Here is an 18,680-nt window from a genome sequence, read left to right on the forward strand (position 1 = left end):
GTCATCTAGAAAAAGAAAAAGATCAACAAAATGAGACTAGACCAAAATGAAACAAAAACAACTGGCCAAACACTTTACTGCACTTTTGTGTGGCCACTCTGAATCAGTGGGTCACCTAGTAGAGGCATTTGTACAATTATTCGTGACAGATCACTGTAGTTGGCTTGAAAGAAGCATTTGTTTGATTATGTTTTGTGGAGTTTCTTTTCTTTATGTCTTTTCTTTCCCCTGTTTTTTATAGACTCGTAGACAAGATTTGACTGGTGTTTTTATAAATAGAGGAGTCAATCTAGACCCATTAAGCAAGTGACCAAAGGTAAGAATTGCCTGATATTCATTTACTTATTCATTTGTTAGTTGTCACTACACATTGAGCATTTTAAGTAAAATATATAATCAATGGCAGGTTGGACTAGTTGTGTATGATTCACAAGTTCCAATTGGTGCCACTCTTGAATACATGGATGGGCACTACATGGTAAATCTCCTTCTATTAATATACATGCCAAGCTTTTATTTAGGGAAAAAGATATCTATAGCTTAGTGCATGCTTGGATTTTAATTCCAGCTTGGTAATGTTGAATCTATTTATATTTTATGCCTGTGAAATTTCTAGTTAAATGTGTTCACAGTTACAAAAGCGACAGGTCTTTCTTTCCTATTATGGTGCTTGTTCCTCAAGAGGAACGAATTGTGGATATGGCCCAAGTACTTTCAGGCTCTTGTAACTGAAAGCTCTATGACGCCCACTGTGATGTCCATATGACATCCACTCTGTCCCTCAGTTTTATTACATCCTTTTTTGACGTGAAACAAAAAGTGAGGCAGATAAAATACTCAAGTGGCTACACCACAAGAAATAGTATGGAATGCTAGCCCATATGGAAATGCTGGTTATTCCTGATGGGATTTCCTCCCAGGCCCAATCGATCGTGAGCCTCACTCGACCGGTCGAGGGTGGCGCTCGACCAGTCGAGCCTTGACTCGACTCAATGTCCAGTGACTTTGGGTTTATTTTTCCCGTGGTGCTCGACCAGTCGAGGACCCTGCTCGAACAGTCGAGGTTACGCAGATTCTAGTCCGATTTTGTGTGGGATTCAGAATTTTGAGGCGGTTTTCACACTCATGCGAAAGACAGTTACCTAAACTATAACCAGGGGTGCCTAAGGCTTTTCTAGGCAATGCAAGAGGGTTTTATAAAGCTTTACAAGGGTTTGCCAAAGGGTTTAGGGCTATTAAAGGTCAAAGAGAGAAAAAAAAGAGAGAGGAAGCTTGTGGAAGGGAGTCGACGTTTCAGTGCTTCTAAGTCCTCATGATCGGTGAGATCTCTCTATTTTCTTTTTATTCTCTTATTATTTATCCACTCCTGCATGAGTGAAGAAGGTTTGATCTAAGCGATGTGTGCTTGTGATCGGTTGTAACATTCTACTTGATAGTGGATTGTTGATCTGGACGAGGTCCCGTGGTTTTTACCTCTTTGAGGATTTTCCATGTAAAATCTCTTGTGTTGTGTGGTTGATGCTTTGATTTATTTCATTGCTTTATTATCCCATAATTTTGGTATTTTTTGGGAGGCTAGATCCTAAGGTTTTGTGCAAGGCCCCCAACAAAGTGGTATCAGAGATAGGTTCATTGAATGGAGTGAGATCGGTTCTGAATTATGGACGGTGGCTCATCAAGGATGATTAGCCTCAATAGTTCTAACTGGACCATATGAAAGGCTAAGATGGAGGACTTGCTTTATTGCAAGGACTTGTATTCTCCAATTCAAGGCATATCAACAAAGTCAAAGGATATGACAGATGATGATTGGAAGAAATTAGACCGAAAAGCGGTGGGATTTATTAGACAATGGTTGGACAATTTCGTTTTCCACCATGGGTCTACGGAGACCTCAGTCGCTAGCCTATGCCTGAAACTGCAAGAGCTGTATGAGAGAAAGAAAACCAGTAATAAAATCTTCCTGAGACTTGTGAATCTTAAGTTCAAAGATGGTGGTTCTGTGGCTGAGCAATGAATGAGGTTAGCAATATTTTGAACTAGCTCTCCACTATGAAGATGATCCTGGATGATGAATTACAAGCTTTGCTATTTCTTAGCTCATTGCTTGGCAGTTGGGAGACATTGGTGGTGTCTCTAAGTAACTTTACGCCAGACGGAAAGGTATCTATGGAACAGGTAACTAGCTGTCTCTTCAATTAGGAGACAAGGAGGAAGTCTCAGGGGTCTACTCAGTAAGAAGCCCTTGTGACACAAGAATGAGGGAGAGAAAAAAACAGAAAGGGCTGGAAAGCTCCAGATAAATCAAGAGGCAAGTTGAGTACCAGGAAGGATGTTGAATGCTTGAATTGTTGTAAGAAGGGCCACTATAAGCATGAATGTCGTAAGAATAAGAATGACAAGAAAGGAAAAGGAAAGGAGAAGGAAGATGAATCAGATTCCACTGCGATTACTTCAGATGGTGATGTTGTAGTTATTCTTTTTATAGATCATGATATTTATCTCACGGTTACGAGTCAGGGCACCGACTGGGTGATAGACTCGGGAACCTCATTTCATGCGACTCCATGCAGGGATTTCTTTACACGTTACAAGTCTAGTGACTTTGGGATCGTGAAGATGGGAAATTCTGGCATATCGAAGATCTTAGGGATCGGTGATATTTGTGTGAAGATCGATGTGGGTCGCACATTAGTTCTCATGGATGTGAGCCATTTTCCAGACCTTCACCTCAACTTGATGTCAACGGGAAGGTTGGATGATGATGGCTATGAAAGCCGATTTGTTGGTGGGCGTTGGAAGCTCATCAAGGGCTCATTGATCACAGCTAGAGGAAAGAAGTGTTGCACCCTTTACAAGACAAGTGTCAGTATGTGCAAGGGGGATTTGAAGCAGCGGAAGATTCAACTATTGACATGTGGCACAGGCGTCTAGGCCACATGAGTGAGAAAGGGCTTCAGGTACTAGCAAAGAAGTGGCTCCTTCCAGACGTGACAGGTATACCTCTCAAAACCTGTATTGATTATTATCAGGGAAACAACATAGAGTTTCATTTGTTAAATTTGTTTCTCATGTTAATAAAGTGCATGCATTAGATTTGGTTTATTCTGATGTTTGTGGTCCTATGAGGATAAAAATCCTGGGTGGGGCATTGTATTTTGTCACTTTTATAGAAGATGCATCTAGGAGGGTTTGGGTTTATGCTTTCAAATCCAAGGACGAGGTCTTTGGTATGTTTAAATTGTTTCATACTATGGTCGAGAGAGAGACATGTAGATCATTGAAGTGCATCTACACTGAAAATGTGGTGAATACATCGGTGACTTTTGCGAGTATTGTAAGTCCCTGGGTATATGGCATGAATAGACGATTCCCAAGACCCCCCAACATACTGGTGTAGCTGAGCGAATGAATCACATAATTGTAGAGAGAATCAAATGCATGTTATCTCATGCGAAGTTGCCCAAGATGTTCTATAGAGAAGTAATGCACACGGTAATGTATCTGATAAACAGGTCTTTATCAGCCCCGTTGAATGGAGAAGTACCTGAGAAGATGTGGACTGGACAAGATCCATCGTACAATCATCTCAGGGTGTTTGGATGCAGGGCATCTGTGCAATACCAAAGGACGAGAGGGCCGAGCTCGATATGAAGATCTGACAGTGTGTGTTCTTGGGGTATGGTGATGAAAAGTTCGGTTACATATTGTGGGATCCAACCGAGAAGAAGCTTGTCAGGAGCAGGGATGTGGTATTGTTTGAAGATCAGTGTATAAAGGACATTGGTAAGCCAGAGAAGAACCAGCCTAGTTCAGGTGAGCTAGAGGACATATATCTGGTTATTCCTCCCATGGTGCCTAATGACGGGGGAGTATAGAAAGGTGCAGAGGACGAGGGAGTTTCTATAGAAAATGGACCGGGGGAGCAGCCCCCACCTGATCCACCTGTTGAGCCACAGGTGAGGAGGTCATTTAGGGATAGATAGCCATCCAAGAGGTACTTGCCGCATGAGTACATTATGCTCACTAATGGGGGAGAGCCAGAAGATTATTCTAAGGCCCTAATCGATGATCATAAGGGGATGTGGTTAAAAGCTATGCAAGAGGAGATGAAATCCTTGCATAAGAACCACACATATGATATAGTGAAACTGCCTAAGGGCAAGAAAACTCTAAGCAATAAGTGGGTGTTTAGAAAAATATTGAACAGAAGAATTTACAGACGAGGTTCAAGGCCAGACTTGTAGTGAAAGGGTTCGGTCAGAGGAAAGGTATAGACTTCGAGGAGATATTCTCGCTAGTAGTGAAGATGACATCCATGCGGGTGTTGTTTGGGTTGGCAGCTAGCATGGATCTAGAGATAGAGTAGTTAGATGTTAACATGCCTTTCTCCATAGTAACCTAGAAGAAGAGATCTACATGCATCAACCAGAGGGGTTTGAAGTCAATGACAAGGAGCATATGGTGCGTACGTTGAGGAAGAGCTTGTATGGGCTGAAACAAGCTCCATGGCAATGGTACAAGAAGTTCGACTCATTTATGTTAAAGCATGGGTATGAAGAACGAAGTCGGACCACTATGTGTTCACACGCAAGTTCTCAGATGGTGATTTCTTAGTTCTGCTTTTATACGTTGATGACATGCTCATCATGGGAAAAGATATCAAGAAGATCGACAAGCTAAAATAGGAGTTGGGCAAGTTGTTTTCCATGAAAGACTTGGGCCTGGCTAAACAGATCCTACGAATGGAGATAACCCATGACAGAAGAAGTAGGAAGCTTTAGCTGTCATAAGAGCAGTATATTAAGAAAGTTCTAAAGCGGTTTAATATAAATGCAGCGAAGCCGGTCAGTACTCCACTGGATGGTCACTTCAAATTGAGCGACAGGCAGTGTCCCAAGACGAAGGCGGAGGTGGATGAGATGTAAAAGATACCCTACGCATCAGCAGTAGGAAGTTTGATGTATGCTATGGTGTATACACGCCCAGACATAGCATATGCGGTTAGTGTTGTCAGCCGGTATCTTACCAATCTTGGTAAAGAGCATTGAGCAGCGGTGAAATGGATACTGCAGTATCTAAGATGCTCATTCAGGTTGAGCCTATGCTATGGTGACGAAAAACCTGTGTTAGAGGGCTACATAGATACAAATATGATAGGTGACATAGACTTCAGGAAGTCTACATTGGGATTCATGTTCACGTTTGTAGGGGGAGCAGTCTCTTGGCAGAGCAAGCTACAGAGGTCGTAGCATTGTCGATGACAGAGGGCGAGTACATTGCAGTCACAGAGGCATGTAAAGAGGTGCTTTGGATGAAGAAGTTCCTATAAGAACTTAGCCTGAAGCAGGAGTAACATGTGGTTTATTGCGATAGTTAAAGTGTTATACACTTGAGCAAGAATCCAAGTCAAAGCACATAGCGATTTGGTATCACTGGATCAGGGATACTTTGGAACAGAAGGTGTTACAGCTGAGAAGGTCCACACGGATGATAATGGGTTAGACATGATGACCAAGGCTTTGCTCAAGGGAAAATTTGAGGTTTGTAGAAACTTTGTTGGCTTGAAGAAGGTGAATCCCTCCTTGGTCGGAAAGGGAGAGTTTTGATGGGATTTCCTCCCAGGCTCGACCGGTCATGAGCCTCACTCAACCAATCGAGGGTGGTGCTTGACTAGTCGACCCCTAACTCAACTCAAAGTCCAGCGACTTTGGGTTTATTTTTCCTGTGGTACTCGACCAGTCAAGTGAGGTGCTCGACCAGTCGAGTGGGTTGCTCGACCAGTCGAGGTTATGCAGATTCTAGTCCGATTTTGTGTGGGATTCAGAATTTTGATGTGGTTTTCGCACTCATGCGAAAGAGAGTTGCCTAAACTATAAATAGGGGTGCCGAGGGCTTTTCTAGGCAATACAAGAGGGTTTCCTAAAGCTTTCCAAGGGTTTGCCAAAGGGTTTAGGGCTATCAAAGGTGTGAGAGCGAAAGAGAGAGAGAGAGAAAAGAGAGAGAGGAAACTTGTGGAAGGGAGTCGATGTCTCAGTGCTTCTAAGTCCTCATGATCGGTGAGATCTTTCCATTTTCTTTTTATTCTCTTATTTTTTATCCACTCCTGCGTAAGTGAAGAAGGTTTGATCCAAGTGGTGTGTGCTTGTGATCAGTTGTAACGTTCTACTTGATAGTGGATTGTTGATTTGGATGAGGTCCCGTGGTTTTTACCTCTTTGAGGGTTTTCCACGTAAAATCTCTTGTGTTGTGTGGTTGGTGCTCAAATTTATTTTATTACTTTATTATTCCATAATTCTGGTGTTTTTTGGGAGGCTAGATCCTAAGGTTTTGTGCAAGGCCCCCAACAATTCTAGTGGAATTGTCTAATATCTCCTTGAATTTGTTTCTAATGGGTTTTTCTTTCACATTATAGAGAAAGATTCAAATTCAGGTTCTGACTTGTATTCGGATGAATCAAATATCCTAGAGCAATTGATAAGTGTTATGACCCTGAAAATTTTGTGCCAAGACCCGAGTACTACCTCTATTTTCCTCAGAAGCTTATTGGGGTAATTAGCGCTAAACTCGATTGCTTGTGAAATTTGCATCAATCACTTTAAATTTGATCTGCATGACTTAAAACCTGTAGAATCATTAGCGCTAGGTTACTCTGAAATCTGGGATTTATCGCTAAAGCCAGTTGCTCTTAGGAATTTTTGAAAGTTTTGGATCGGACCTGGACCGTATGTCGGAAGTCCGATGGCGATGATCTTAGGCTGTTGCGGTCACCATGTTGGACTTGGCCATCACCTCAAAAATCAAGTCCAGATGATGTTCTGGGTCAATTTGATCGAGTCCGGAGTGAAGAGTGTGAGAACGGTGAGAAATTAATGAGATTTTATGAAATCTGAGTCGTGTCGCTTGCGCGATGATTTTAAGCAATCTGACTGTTGGATTCTGACCCAATTTCACCCTCTGATCAGGAAAGGTGGCCCAGGCATGTCCTAGTGCTTGTGGTCCTGATCGAGATTCGGTGACCGTTGTTTTGAGTGTGGTCCGCCACGGCTGATCTGAAGATTCGATCGGTACGAAAACTCAGCTTGACCTAAATCCATGGTCAGTGAGCTTAAGTCCGACCTTTTGTGGTAATAGGCCCACCGGAAGTGCTCCGTTAGATCGAGAGAGGCCTGTTTTGGTTATAACCTAAGTATACCTTGGCCCTAGGGTTGTTTTCATCAATGTTAGGCCTATATATAGACCTTAAAACCCTAACTCTCTTTTCCATACGAATTTCCTAACCCTAGCTAAGAAAGAAAGAGGAAAAGAGAGAGAAAGTGAGAGAGAAGTTGGTGAATCATCTTAGATTCTTTCCTGTTCTTCTTCATCCTTAAACCTTCACTTTAGAATCGTTGTTCCGGCGATTTTGAGTTCATCTTTAGGTAAGTTAACCTAACCCTAATCTGTTTTAGAGCTTAGAATAGTTTTTGTGTTGTTGTAGCTCATTTCTATTCTTGCTTTAGGTTGTCTTGTCACCGTTGACGAAGACATATCGTCTGAATCAGTTCGGTGCTCCATTTCTGGTTTAAGGTGCGGACTTTAATCGTATAGGTTATGGTTTTCAAGGCTTTCAATGCCAGTGAATAGTTTATTCTTGCTATGGATGAGATTTCACATGCCAAATGTTATGTTTATTTTGCGTTCCTGATATGCATGTGTTACATTGAGATTTATGTATTCTATGTGTATGTATAAAGTACCGTATGCGCATAAAATATGAACATGTGGTTGCCATGATTATTTGTCGTGTACTTATGCTAATTGTATGTGCGGTAACTCCTTGGTAAAAGGAATTGTCCAAATGTGTGTATTTCAACATACGTCATGTATGTTGAACTATGTATTCTAAGTATTTGTAGAAATGCTTGAATGATCTAAAGTGTAATTTATTATGCTATTTTTGAGCGTTGAGAAGCGATTCTCAACTCTCCCACTAGTGTGTATAATTTCCTTCATGCAAGTTACATTCCTTGTTGTTTAACTTCAAGTCTTACTTGTGCTTAAATCCATGTTAAGTTGATATTCTTCAAATGCTTACATACCGCATGATTTGAGTTGTTGTTCCATTACTATCCTAAATTGTTGATATGACTGTCTGTTGTAGTGGAATGTGTTTGGGACTATGAATAGTCCAGGAAATCAGTAATCGGCCTTGAGATTGTGGCTGAGGCTGCTTTCGCCACAAAGGACGTGATTAGACGAACCTGAGTCGTATTAGAGTTGTCGGCAGTGGTCTGGCCACACGAAGTGTTTGCGCACTCTATGTCGTTCAACCCAACGTGCGCTTGTGCTAGTCGAGTTCGTCAAGTAACCCGATTGTCCGATGTATGTTCACTATGTATGGATGCTACTGTTTGAATCTAGGGTACCAAACTTACCGATGAAATCCTATTAACCATGGTACCTTGATCCGCTAAGACTCATAAGCTGGACATGGTGGTATGGGACACCGTGGTCGAGCTGTTGGCCTACGCTGGGGTGACAAGCCTCCCCGTAATGACCAGTGAGCAACTAAACTCGTGAGCCGATTATGGTGGTATGGGACACTATATTCATGCTGTCGGCCTACATTGATTGGTGACGAGCCCTTTGTAGTAACCTCGAGCATGCCTGGGTACCGCATTGAGGTGACGAGCCTTATTGTCGTAACGAAGGTATGATAGGCATGCATTGATTGGTGACGAGCCCTTTACAACGACCTGAAACCATATGATCGTATGAGATGTCTAGGACTGACGACCCTAGAATGGATCACTGTTTGGATGGTGATATGAGGAAGGTACCTTAGCTTCTCAATCTTGCTGTATGAAAAGGACTAATAACAACTTGGTAATCATGTTCATGCACCGCATTTGCATGTGCTTTGTAGACATGGCGCACTTTGAGGCGACATCATGCGTAACGTAAGATGAAGACGCTGAGGGTGTACGCACGAGGGCACGCATCATTCTTCATATATCCTTGCATTAACAAGAGTATTTAGGACATGTTTGATTGTTCTGCTTTATCATTACTGCTTGATTGAACTGATAACATGTTAACCTTTGCTTTATTGTTCCACTGAGTTGATCACTCACTCCCATGTTCTAGGGCGGTGTTAAACACCCACCAGACTCTGTCTTAGTTGCTGATGTTGCAGATGTTGATGCAACCGTTAAGGCAAGCCGGAGATCGAGGATGATGAGGCTGCATTTTCTTTCATGCAGTTTTCAGACGGGTTCTAGCGAGCCTTGTTCTGATGCGCGGGATTCTGGGATTACTTTTGGGATTAAATGATGTAATTTGATACTTGTAATTTTGATAGTAACACTTGTAATACGACCTGGTATGTATATGTATTTCAGGGATTTGCACATGTACATATATGATTTTATAAGTCTTCCGCTTGCGTTCTTCACTTATCCCTGAATTATATTTGCTATTTGGCTTAATCTAGTCCATGTTTTATGCACTAATACAGATAACATACATCCATCATTAAATATGTTGCATAAGTGATGTTTTGGAACTCGGGAGCTGAGTTATGCTCAACCCCCGAATTTCAGGGCGTTACAATAAGAAAAAGGCAAGAAAACTAAAAGATATAGAGGTAGAATTGCAGCTCAATATTAAAGAGAAATCAGATGAGTTTAAATTGCCTGCAAAAGAGGCAACTTCTCCATTAATTCTACTTCGAAGTTCTCCTGGTTCGTTTTGAATTTGGAAACTTGAGGCTCTTATGATTTTCCTTTAGGAGCTTCAAGAAGAGGCATAGTGACCACCAGATCTTCCAAAATCTTCAGTGCAGAATAAAAGAGTGTGCTATCTCTTTGTCAATCTTCTTCATTTTCTCCTCTCTCTCTCTCTCTAATTCTAATTTTTAGATTGATACCCTTTACTAATTATATCATTTTCAACATTGCTATGATATAATTTTATTTTATTTTTTCTTAAATTCAGATATTTCCAGTTGCAGAGCTTGCAGAACTTATTAAAGTGTTCGAAAATCCATGACCCACTTGCTTGGACAAACGCTCTAAAGGCAAAAAAAGACTGGCAGTCCAATCTTCTTAAGTCACATTGAAAAGATTGCACCATTTGATCACTACCGTTCAATCGTGGTTAAGATTGTTTTCTTGAGAACCATAAGCAATTCCAAGTGATGCCCACTAAAAATGATGGCTATGATTGATGATTGAACTCATTTTGTTGCCCTTATGGTTAAGATTATCCAATCATTGAGATATTTCATCATGGCCCATATGGAATGGACTATCTAGATTAATGCTAGGATGGTCCACATGCACAAATGTAAATTGCATTTTCATTTCCAATTTTGTAGGAATAATTCTAATCTTAGGAATAATTAATGGTCCACTAGTGCCATCCTTTCACATCTTCATCGTGGCAGAATCATAGTTTAGAATAATATTTAAAAGGAAAATATGTTAGCGATAGATAAAAAAATTCATATTCCTTATGCTCTTCTTTGTGACTGCAACTTAAAATACAAGATATCTATGGCTACTCCATTTGGATTTTAATTATATTCCATTTTGGTAGAATTGCAATATTTTTCTTACCATCACTGTCAACTAAAAACAAGTTCATATTAACTAAAATAAGATGAACCCATTTGTAAGCAGCGACCAAACAGGCCCTAACATAGCTCACTCGCATTTTAACGTTGGTTTATTGGAGTTTTTGGGTTGAGTTTCTACACTTCCCCAGAAAAAAATCCTATTCAGATAGTGTTTTATTGTGGATGAGATGAATGAATTGAATTGTAGATTTTGATGAAACAAACAGTCAAAAGTTTCGGACATTACTAGTATGTAGTAGATATTACTAGGTTAATTTATCAAAACAAAATTCGTTTCTTTAGTTTAAAATTCATTTTGTTATTATTTAGCTAGATGATGAATGTCAATTGCGATTGATTATGTAATTATTTAAGTATAGGCCAATCAGTTGTCCATTTGAGAATTTTTATGTGGCCAAGCATAGATATAGTGTGCTTTTGGAGGCATAAAAATTCTCAAATTGTCCCACGTTTGGACAATTCAAGGTTGGATATATTAGAATGATATATTAGAATGCTTTCAGTTCCCTGATTTAAATGCACATGCTAGTTCTGCGTTGTATTTGTCTTCTCTCTGGTTACATTTCTTATATTTATTTCTAATGTCAAATATCCTCACATTATGTGCATACTTGACATGGGAATCAAATGCAAGATCAATGTATCCAGACACGATACCTCAATTGGCAGTTACACGACTTCGAAATCTCCTCAATATCTACTTCTGTTTTTCTTTTTAAAATAGAGAGAAATGTAAAGAAAAACATGAGAGGTATATGCTGAACTTATTTATGTTCGGATCAACTCCTTAGATAACGGTACTAGTTATCTCAATTTACTTCCCTGAGATTTTAAGTGCTGCTGCTTGTTTCTGCATATCCATTTCATTATGTGGTTACGCTTTTTTCATTTTGATACTGATTACCTGCTTAGTATTGATTATTTCTAAAAGTTCGTGCTGGTATATTTGTTCCTTTTCCCAATGTAAGGAGTTGTTAAGTTCAGAGAGTGAGGACATGTGAAGTTGGTTACTTTTTTGTGATCTGCAATACGCCACATGATCTGTTGATGCTGCTATATTTCTGTTCTCAAAATGCAAATCCATCCAGTTTTTGGTTTTGTTGGGTTGGTTGTTTAGTGTCAAGCAGTTGCAGTTCCACTCATATTTGGCAATTGGAGACTTCATCCTTTTAAGCCCCTTAATATGTAATCAAAACAGGGGTGGTCTATAGAATTTAGAATTCTCACTTTGTGTGTCTCATGCCATGTCCATAAATCCATATCATATTCCATGTCCTGCCAATGCCAAGTATTTACAGTTCCTATTATCTATTGGTTCTGTAATAATTTGTCATGTAGTGAAGTCAATTTCCTTAATGAGATTTTCGTTATCTACCATCTCACAGAATTTGGCTATTGGATTCTTGCAGCTTTCCAATCATGGCTCTTCAGAACACTCAACAGTGAAGGTGGATCCTATGAGCAAAACTTTCTTGTTTGTGAACATGAATACTCCAATTGTATTGCTCACAGTTGTTATTCCTGCAGAAAAATCAAAGGTTTTTTTTTTTATTAATATATATGTTTTTCACAGGTACAAGTTGAAAGATCCATTGATTTAAGATCCTAAGTAAGAAGCACTTTTAGTTTTATTATTCTTGGTTGCTGATTTTCTATGAAAAAAATAATATATAAATATAAAAAAGGCGTGTTGCTGGCCGAAAATAATGTTGTAGTTATGAAAATTGAGGATCTTATGATGTATGTTTTTGGCAGGGGTTTAGGAAACAATTCAAGTGATTACATGAAAATGGCAGAGTCGTTAAAGAAGGAATATGGTGTCCCCGTGCTAGTTGGTAAAGTTTCTTGACTTGACTGGCTAAGGAATGTTGTTGGTTTGTCATTGCCTGTATTCGTGCAGGTAACACATACAGAAAAGACCTCTTACGTTTTCTTTTATTTTTGGAATTGGAATTTTAATCTGGCCTAAACATGGTATGCTTTATGTTCTAATCTTAATCAAAGGGCATTTAGGCCATCTTTTGGGATTTCTACTCTTCGTAGAATTTCCTAAATTTATTAAATGATATTCATGTGCATCTGAAAGACCTCCATTTCTCAAATTTGGAGATTCAAATAAGAATAGACTTTTTTCTCCATCCCTGAAATGGCAATGGATATTCTTCAGGATTTCTTACTTACATTTTATTTCTATTTTTCAGCAGTTTTACTTGTTTTGTTGTGTAGGTTACTCCAGAAATGCCCCTCCCAAGGACTACTCCTTGAAACCTAAGAAGTTGATACATATGTTTGATGCTTTCTCATCCATCTCCATACTTGCATCGCTTCTTGGGAATGGGATACTGCCCGAGATCCAGGTATTTTCATATCGAAAACCAAGGAATGGTTTTGGAGGATGATCCTGAATATCAGCTCATAGTTGATTGCAATGCTTTGTCAGTTTACATGGGTTTGGTTATACTTCTTCTTCTTCTTTTCCTTATTTCTTTTTTATTTTTGAATGGGTTTATATATATATATATATATATATACTATTGGGTTTGGTTATGATTTTTCTATTGGATGGTTGAGACATGGCTATCTTAGTAAAACAAAAGAAAGTGTCTAAAAGCTCAATGGTAAGAGTAAATTTATTACATGTTGAACATCAATTGATAGGGAGACCAAATGAATAATAAATGACTGTGACCATCACACTCATCGTCGTGGTAGTGGTTTTGCTCCTTCTCAAACTCACCAATATTATTCTTTTTCAAATGCCAAGTCAGGCTTAGAAATTTTATAAAAAAATGTAGGATGCGTTTCTGAATTTTTTATTGAATTGGTGTTTTCTTGCCTTGATAATTTTTCCCACAAAATTCTCTGTTTTCTACTATGAGATATTGAATTCCCCTGAGAGGTTAGACTTTCTTCGTTCTCATCCTGATGAAACTTGAGATTGTAGCCATAGAAGGACTTTCATTTCTCAGTTTTTTTTTTCCATTGAATTGATCTCCCTTAAACTTACTAAAAGTGCCCTGGTTTGTCAATTAACGTGAGTGTTGAGTCAGCAAGTCAAGTGAGCCCCATAGGAAGATCATTCAAGCGTTTGCCTCAACTAGATGTGTACTCTGAACTCATCAAAGGTAAACTTAGCCTCACATCCCATGTCCCAAAACACCTAAGTATATAAATTCCTTAAAAGTGGATAGAACAACATAGGGTTTAAAGTATGAAAACTATTTTGCAAATTAGGAAAATCTCTAAGTTTTCAGCTTTTATCGATATATCGAGATTACCTCGATGATATCGGACACCAGTTATCGATGTCCTCGGAATGCAATCGATATTATCGAATTGAGGACTACTTGTGTCCAGCAACCAACTTTATCTCTGGACAAAATTATCGATGAATCAATGGAACAATCGATATCATCGACATTCAAATCTGAGATCATCAAGACGGCTCGATATAATAGAATTCTAGTTTGTTTATGTCCAGCAAGCTTCTAAGGCAAATCATACATTTATCGATGACTTGAAGAGAGCCTCGATATCCTCGGACTTCAAACTCCGATGATATTGATGGATTTTCAATATAATCGAATTCGAACCAAACTGTCCAGCAAGCTTTTAGGAAAATCCTCTTTAAATGGTTCAAGGAATCGAGTCTCCCTCGATAAAATCGATATTCAAATATCGATCATATCAAATCTAGGTTGATATCATCGAATTCGGGCAATGAAATGTCCAACGAACTTATAGGAAAATCTTCTATAAAAGATCGATGAATCGAACTAGGTATCAATATCATCAACATTTTGAAATCCAATGACATTGTGGGAGGATCGATAATATCGAAGCCAGCTGTCTCATTCTTAGCTTGATCTCTTATTTTTCATTGTCGAGGAATTGAACCGTAGTTTGATGAAATCGGAGTTCAAAATCCGATGACATCGAAGCATCTTCAATATGATCGAGTTGTGTATAAGAAATTCAACTGTGATTGTCAGAAGAGTTCATATCGTCATCTATCCCTCAGTGTCTTCGAAAGTATACGTTCAATGATATCAAAGATGGCTCGATGATATTGAACTCTGTCAAGAATCTGATTATTTTATTATCGATAGTCTCTTTGCCTATTTAAGGAGAGCTTATTATTGGTTGCTGTAGTGAGAAAAATAGAGAGAGCCTTAAGAGAGTCTTTCATACTATTTGCCCTAAGCTCTTTTTCTCATGGGAGTTCATCCTCCAATCCACCCTCATCATTGATATTCAATAGAGTGGATTAGGGAATGAACTTTTGCATTCAAGGATCATCCAGCTACCACCTTAATGATAAATTATTGATCTGGAATACCTTGAATGCTTGGAATCACTCCGTCTCTAAAATAGGAAAACATTTAATAAAGTAAGATTCTAACATAACCTTGACCCAACCCGTCGCCATACATTAGAGCATCCTCAGTGTTGTGGATCAAGGAAACTGAAGACTCTTCGTCATCAAAGGAGGAGATCTTCATCAATGTGCTTAATGGGGCTCATCTACTTATCTGTAAGTCAATAAAGTCCAAAGACGTTGCTGATCATTCCTTTGTGTAGGATTAGGTCACAAGTGATTCTCACCCCTTTCAAGTCCTCATAAGAGGCATCCGATGGGACAATACGTGTGGGTGTTGTGTGTTAACCCTTACTCTTGGTGAGCATAAGCATAGGTCCTTAGTGTAGGTCCTTGGCCTGTGTGGCCTAAAACTTAGGTGATGTGTGTTGACCTTTGCTCTTGTGTAGGGCATAAACTCTAGGTTCCTTGTGTGGATCCTTAGATTGTGTGGCCTAAAACCCTAGGTTCCTTATGTGGATCCTTTGCTCGTGTGTAAAGCATAAAACCTAGGTGCTATGTATTGACCTTTGCTCTTATGTAGGGCATAAACTGTAGGTTCCCTTTGTAGATCCTTGGCCCATGGGCCTAAAACCCTAATTTCCTTATGTGGATCCTTTGCTTATGTGTAGAGCATAAAACTTGGGTTTTGTGTGTTAACCCTTACTCCTAATTTATCATTCTGATTCTAAAAAAAAAAAAAAAAAAGAATACACTTCTTTCTAAAATTTAAAGGAATTAATACAAGTAGTCATTGTTTTAAATCTAATTAAAATCAATAGAACCCTGGACCTTTTCTATCGGACTGAATATTCAACATTCGTCATTGAAGAAAAGTGGTTCTACGGTTACGACTTCTTCTACGGTGAAAATAAGTATACATTTAGATTTTTGTATTTGGTTTTTTTAAGATAGCCATAAAATCTCAGTGTTTGTTTTTCTAAGATAGTTAGAAAATCTCAGTGAGGGGTTTCTTTGTTTGTGATAGCTCGATAAAATTACAACTATATCAGGTTTTAAGGTGACCCTGTGAAAACTTTATTCATAGTGAAAGCCATGATTACGTAGTTAGTAATATTAGGAGTAGAGTATGTGTGGCTATTTGAGAACAGTTGTTGACACACCAAACCACTATAATTATTGGTGTTGTGGTGAATGCTTTTATTATTTTTGTGGTGAATGATTGTAATTTCTTTTATACTAAAGTGGTGAATGTTTGTAATAGATAGTTTTATTTACTCTTGCTTAGTTTAGAATTTTGATTCTTATCACATTCGTGAAATAAGGTTGTCCTGCCTGAACTTGTTTGGGTGAAGGTTATCATATAAATCAGTTTGAATCAACGTTTCAATACTAGTGCAATTGAGATTTCTGATTTATTTACTTATTTAGTATTTTATTCAATTATTTGGCATAATCCTATTCACCCCCCCCCCCCCCCCCTTTAGAACTTCTTAAGCTCGCCTTTTGACTTTCAGAAATAAATTAGAACTAGAACTAAAATCTAAAATCTGAAAATTTAGAGAGAAATTGTTATGAATTGAATCTATCAACATAATGAGAACCAAAGCGTCAATCATCCACTTATAGCCATGTTAATGCTACCTTACTTGATTCAATAATAACACAACTAGAATCGAAGTCTTATCCTATCCAGTCGGATGATGGAGCAGTTAAAACATAATGGGATTCTGAACTTTCATTGGTTTAATTCCCTCATCTAGCACCAATGAAATGATCGCGGGGAATTCAAGGTATCTATCATGCCTAGAGATAATGGTGGAACATGAAATTTTACAAATCACACAATTGCAAAACAGGTAAGAACATATCAAAAGCTTCCTAAGCATCAATTGTAACTGAAAATAAATCACAGTAAACTGAAAATATTCCTTTATTCAAACCAAAAAAATCAATAAAAGTTCAACATAAATTTGAATCAAAGTAAGATAAGCATTAAAATAAACTACAAGCTTCACCTCTTAGCTCTAGCTAAGATATTAAATAACCATAGACATAATTAAACTAAAACTCTTAAAGAAAAACATGAAAAACTAATTAGAAAAGAAAGAAAGAACTCCTCGGAGTAGCAGCGCTCCTTGCTCTACTCTTCCTACCATACCCTAATTCATACTTAAAAGAACTCAGAAAACCACTTTATATATCCTTTGTTCGGACCGACTTCAAAACCAACTTCAATTTATGCAGGTTATGCAGCTTCGATGGGATCAAAGATCCATATTTAAGTTCGATTCGAATTAAGAAACTGACAGCAATCATTTACATAAGTTTTTTGATGGCATTGAACTGGCTTCAATGTCATCGAACATGTGCTCGTTGGGAACGAGAAACATCTAAAAGAGTCCAACGAGGTCACCCCAAAATTCAACATAATTTTGATGTTACCAAACTGGCTTCGATGGCATCGAATGTGTCTTTAATGGGATCGAATGGGTCTTCGATGGGAATTGCACCCATATGTCCACTAACCAAACTTGATTTTTCTGATTTTCTGATGTGATGGAGCCTCCTTCGATGGCATCAAATACTTACTTCGACGACATTGAAGCTATGTTCAATGTCATCGAATACATGCTTTTAACATCCTTTTCACCTTAAGCTCTCAAAATCACCTTGCAATAGTAATCTTAGAGCATCAAATACATGCTTTTAACATCCTTTTCACCTTAAGCTCTCAAAATCACCTTGCAATACAAAACATGTAGAAACAAATCGATTAAACACTATTATGTTCATAAAACTAAGGAATAAATAGGAGAAAATAGGCAATATTTCACACTCAACAAGTGCAACAGGAATACTGGACAATCAATCTCCAGGATTCCCTTGAATGTTGTCTCATCACACCGGCGCACTCGATGTATGAAGACCCGAACCATCACTGTATGTCTAACCCGAAGATTGAATCAAATTCGTTGCAGAGATTCAAAGTAAGAGAGAGAAAGATGAAAGATTGAATCAACTATAAAATTCAGAACCAAAGAAGTCCATTATATAGACTTCAAAGGTTGCCTCGAATGGGTGTATATGCACTCCTACCAATAGACATGGATGGTAGGTTTTCTTCGAAGAAGAAACCTTTTCATTTTTTGAATTTTTTCAAAAATACAAAAGAAATAACTGTTGCAAATCGAAATTTTAAAAAGCAATAAAAACTTTTGGGCTTGCTAGTATACTTGTGCGCCCGCAAACCACACCGCACTGCACCACACTGTGCCACAGCACATCCACAACTATGGCCCGGCCCTACGCGCACGTGTGTGGTTCATGGTATAGATTGGGGCTAATGGCATAACCTGGTGAAAGATTAAAAGATGAAGAAATGATAGACTAGACTCCTCACTTTTCATATACATAATATATACATTTGCGAGAACCATCATCCTGACATGGAGATTGTCCACCGTCGACACCGTGTTGCTTTTCATTACCAACTCGAAGCCATGTTGTTTCCAACACATCATGGCTAGAGTATTTACTAGTTTCAACAACCTTAGGGTTATTTGGCATCGTAGATTTGTGGGGATTTGAGGATATTTCGAAGCCATTGGTCATTTGGTAGGGTGGGATTAGAGGGCATTCCAAATATAGGGGATTTCAAATCCTCACTTTTGATGAGTGTTGCAATCCTTTTCTTATGCTTCGATTACCAATCACTTCCTTTGTTGCACATTTTTAAAG

The 18,680-nt window shown here is 38.6% G+C and overlaps 1 protein-coding gene across 8 annotated transcripts; it reads left to right on the top strand.

Moving 5' to 3' along the window:
• Positions 1 to 9,718: 9,718 nt before the first annotated feature.
• LOC131255461 (uncharacterized) lies at positions 9,719 to 13,624 on the top strand. 8 transcript variants are annotated; one of them, XR_009176055.1, is made up of 4 exons: positions 9,719 to 9,835; positions 12,031 to 12,069; positions 12,195 to 12,521; positions 12,848 to 13,624. XR_009176055.1 is itself a non-coding variant. In XM_058256190.1 (3 exons), the coding sequence occupies exons 1-3, from the start codon at positions 11,892 to 11,894 to the stop codon at positions 13,018 to 13,020; spliced, it is 390 nt and encodes a 129-aa protein (XP_058112173.1). In that variant the 5' UTR covers positions 11,362 to 11,891; the 3' UTR covers positions 13,021 to 13,624. The 8 variants fall into 8 exon arrangements, 1 of the variants encoding a protein (XP_058112173.1); XR_009176060.1 differs by having other exon boundaries at positions 12,418 to 12,521; XR_009176056.1 differs by lacking the exon at positions 9,719 to 9,835 and having other exon boundaries at positions 11,362 to 12,069; positions 12,195 to 12,230; positions 12,418 to 12,521.
• The last annotated feature ends 5,056 nt before the right edge of the window (positions 13,625 to 18,680 follow it).

The sequence above is a fragment of the Magnolia sinica genome, chromosome 9 (assembly GCF_029962835.1).
Source record: "Magnolia sinica isolate HGM2019 chromosome 9, MsV1, whole genome shotgun sequence".
NCBI classification, from domain to species: Eukaryota; Viridiplantae; Streptophyta; class Magnoliopsida; order Magnoliales; family Magnoliaceae; genus Magnolia; species Magnolia sinica.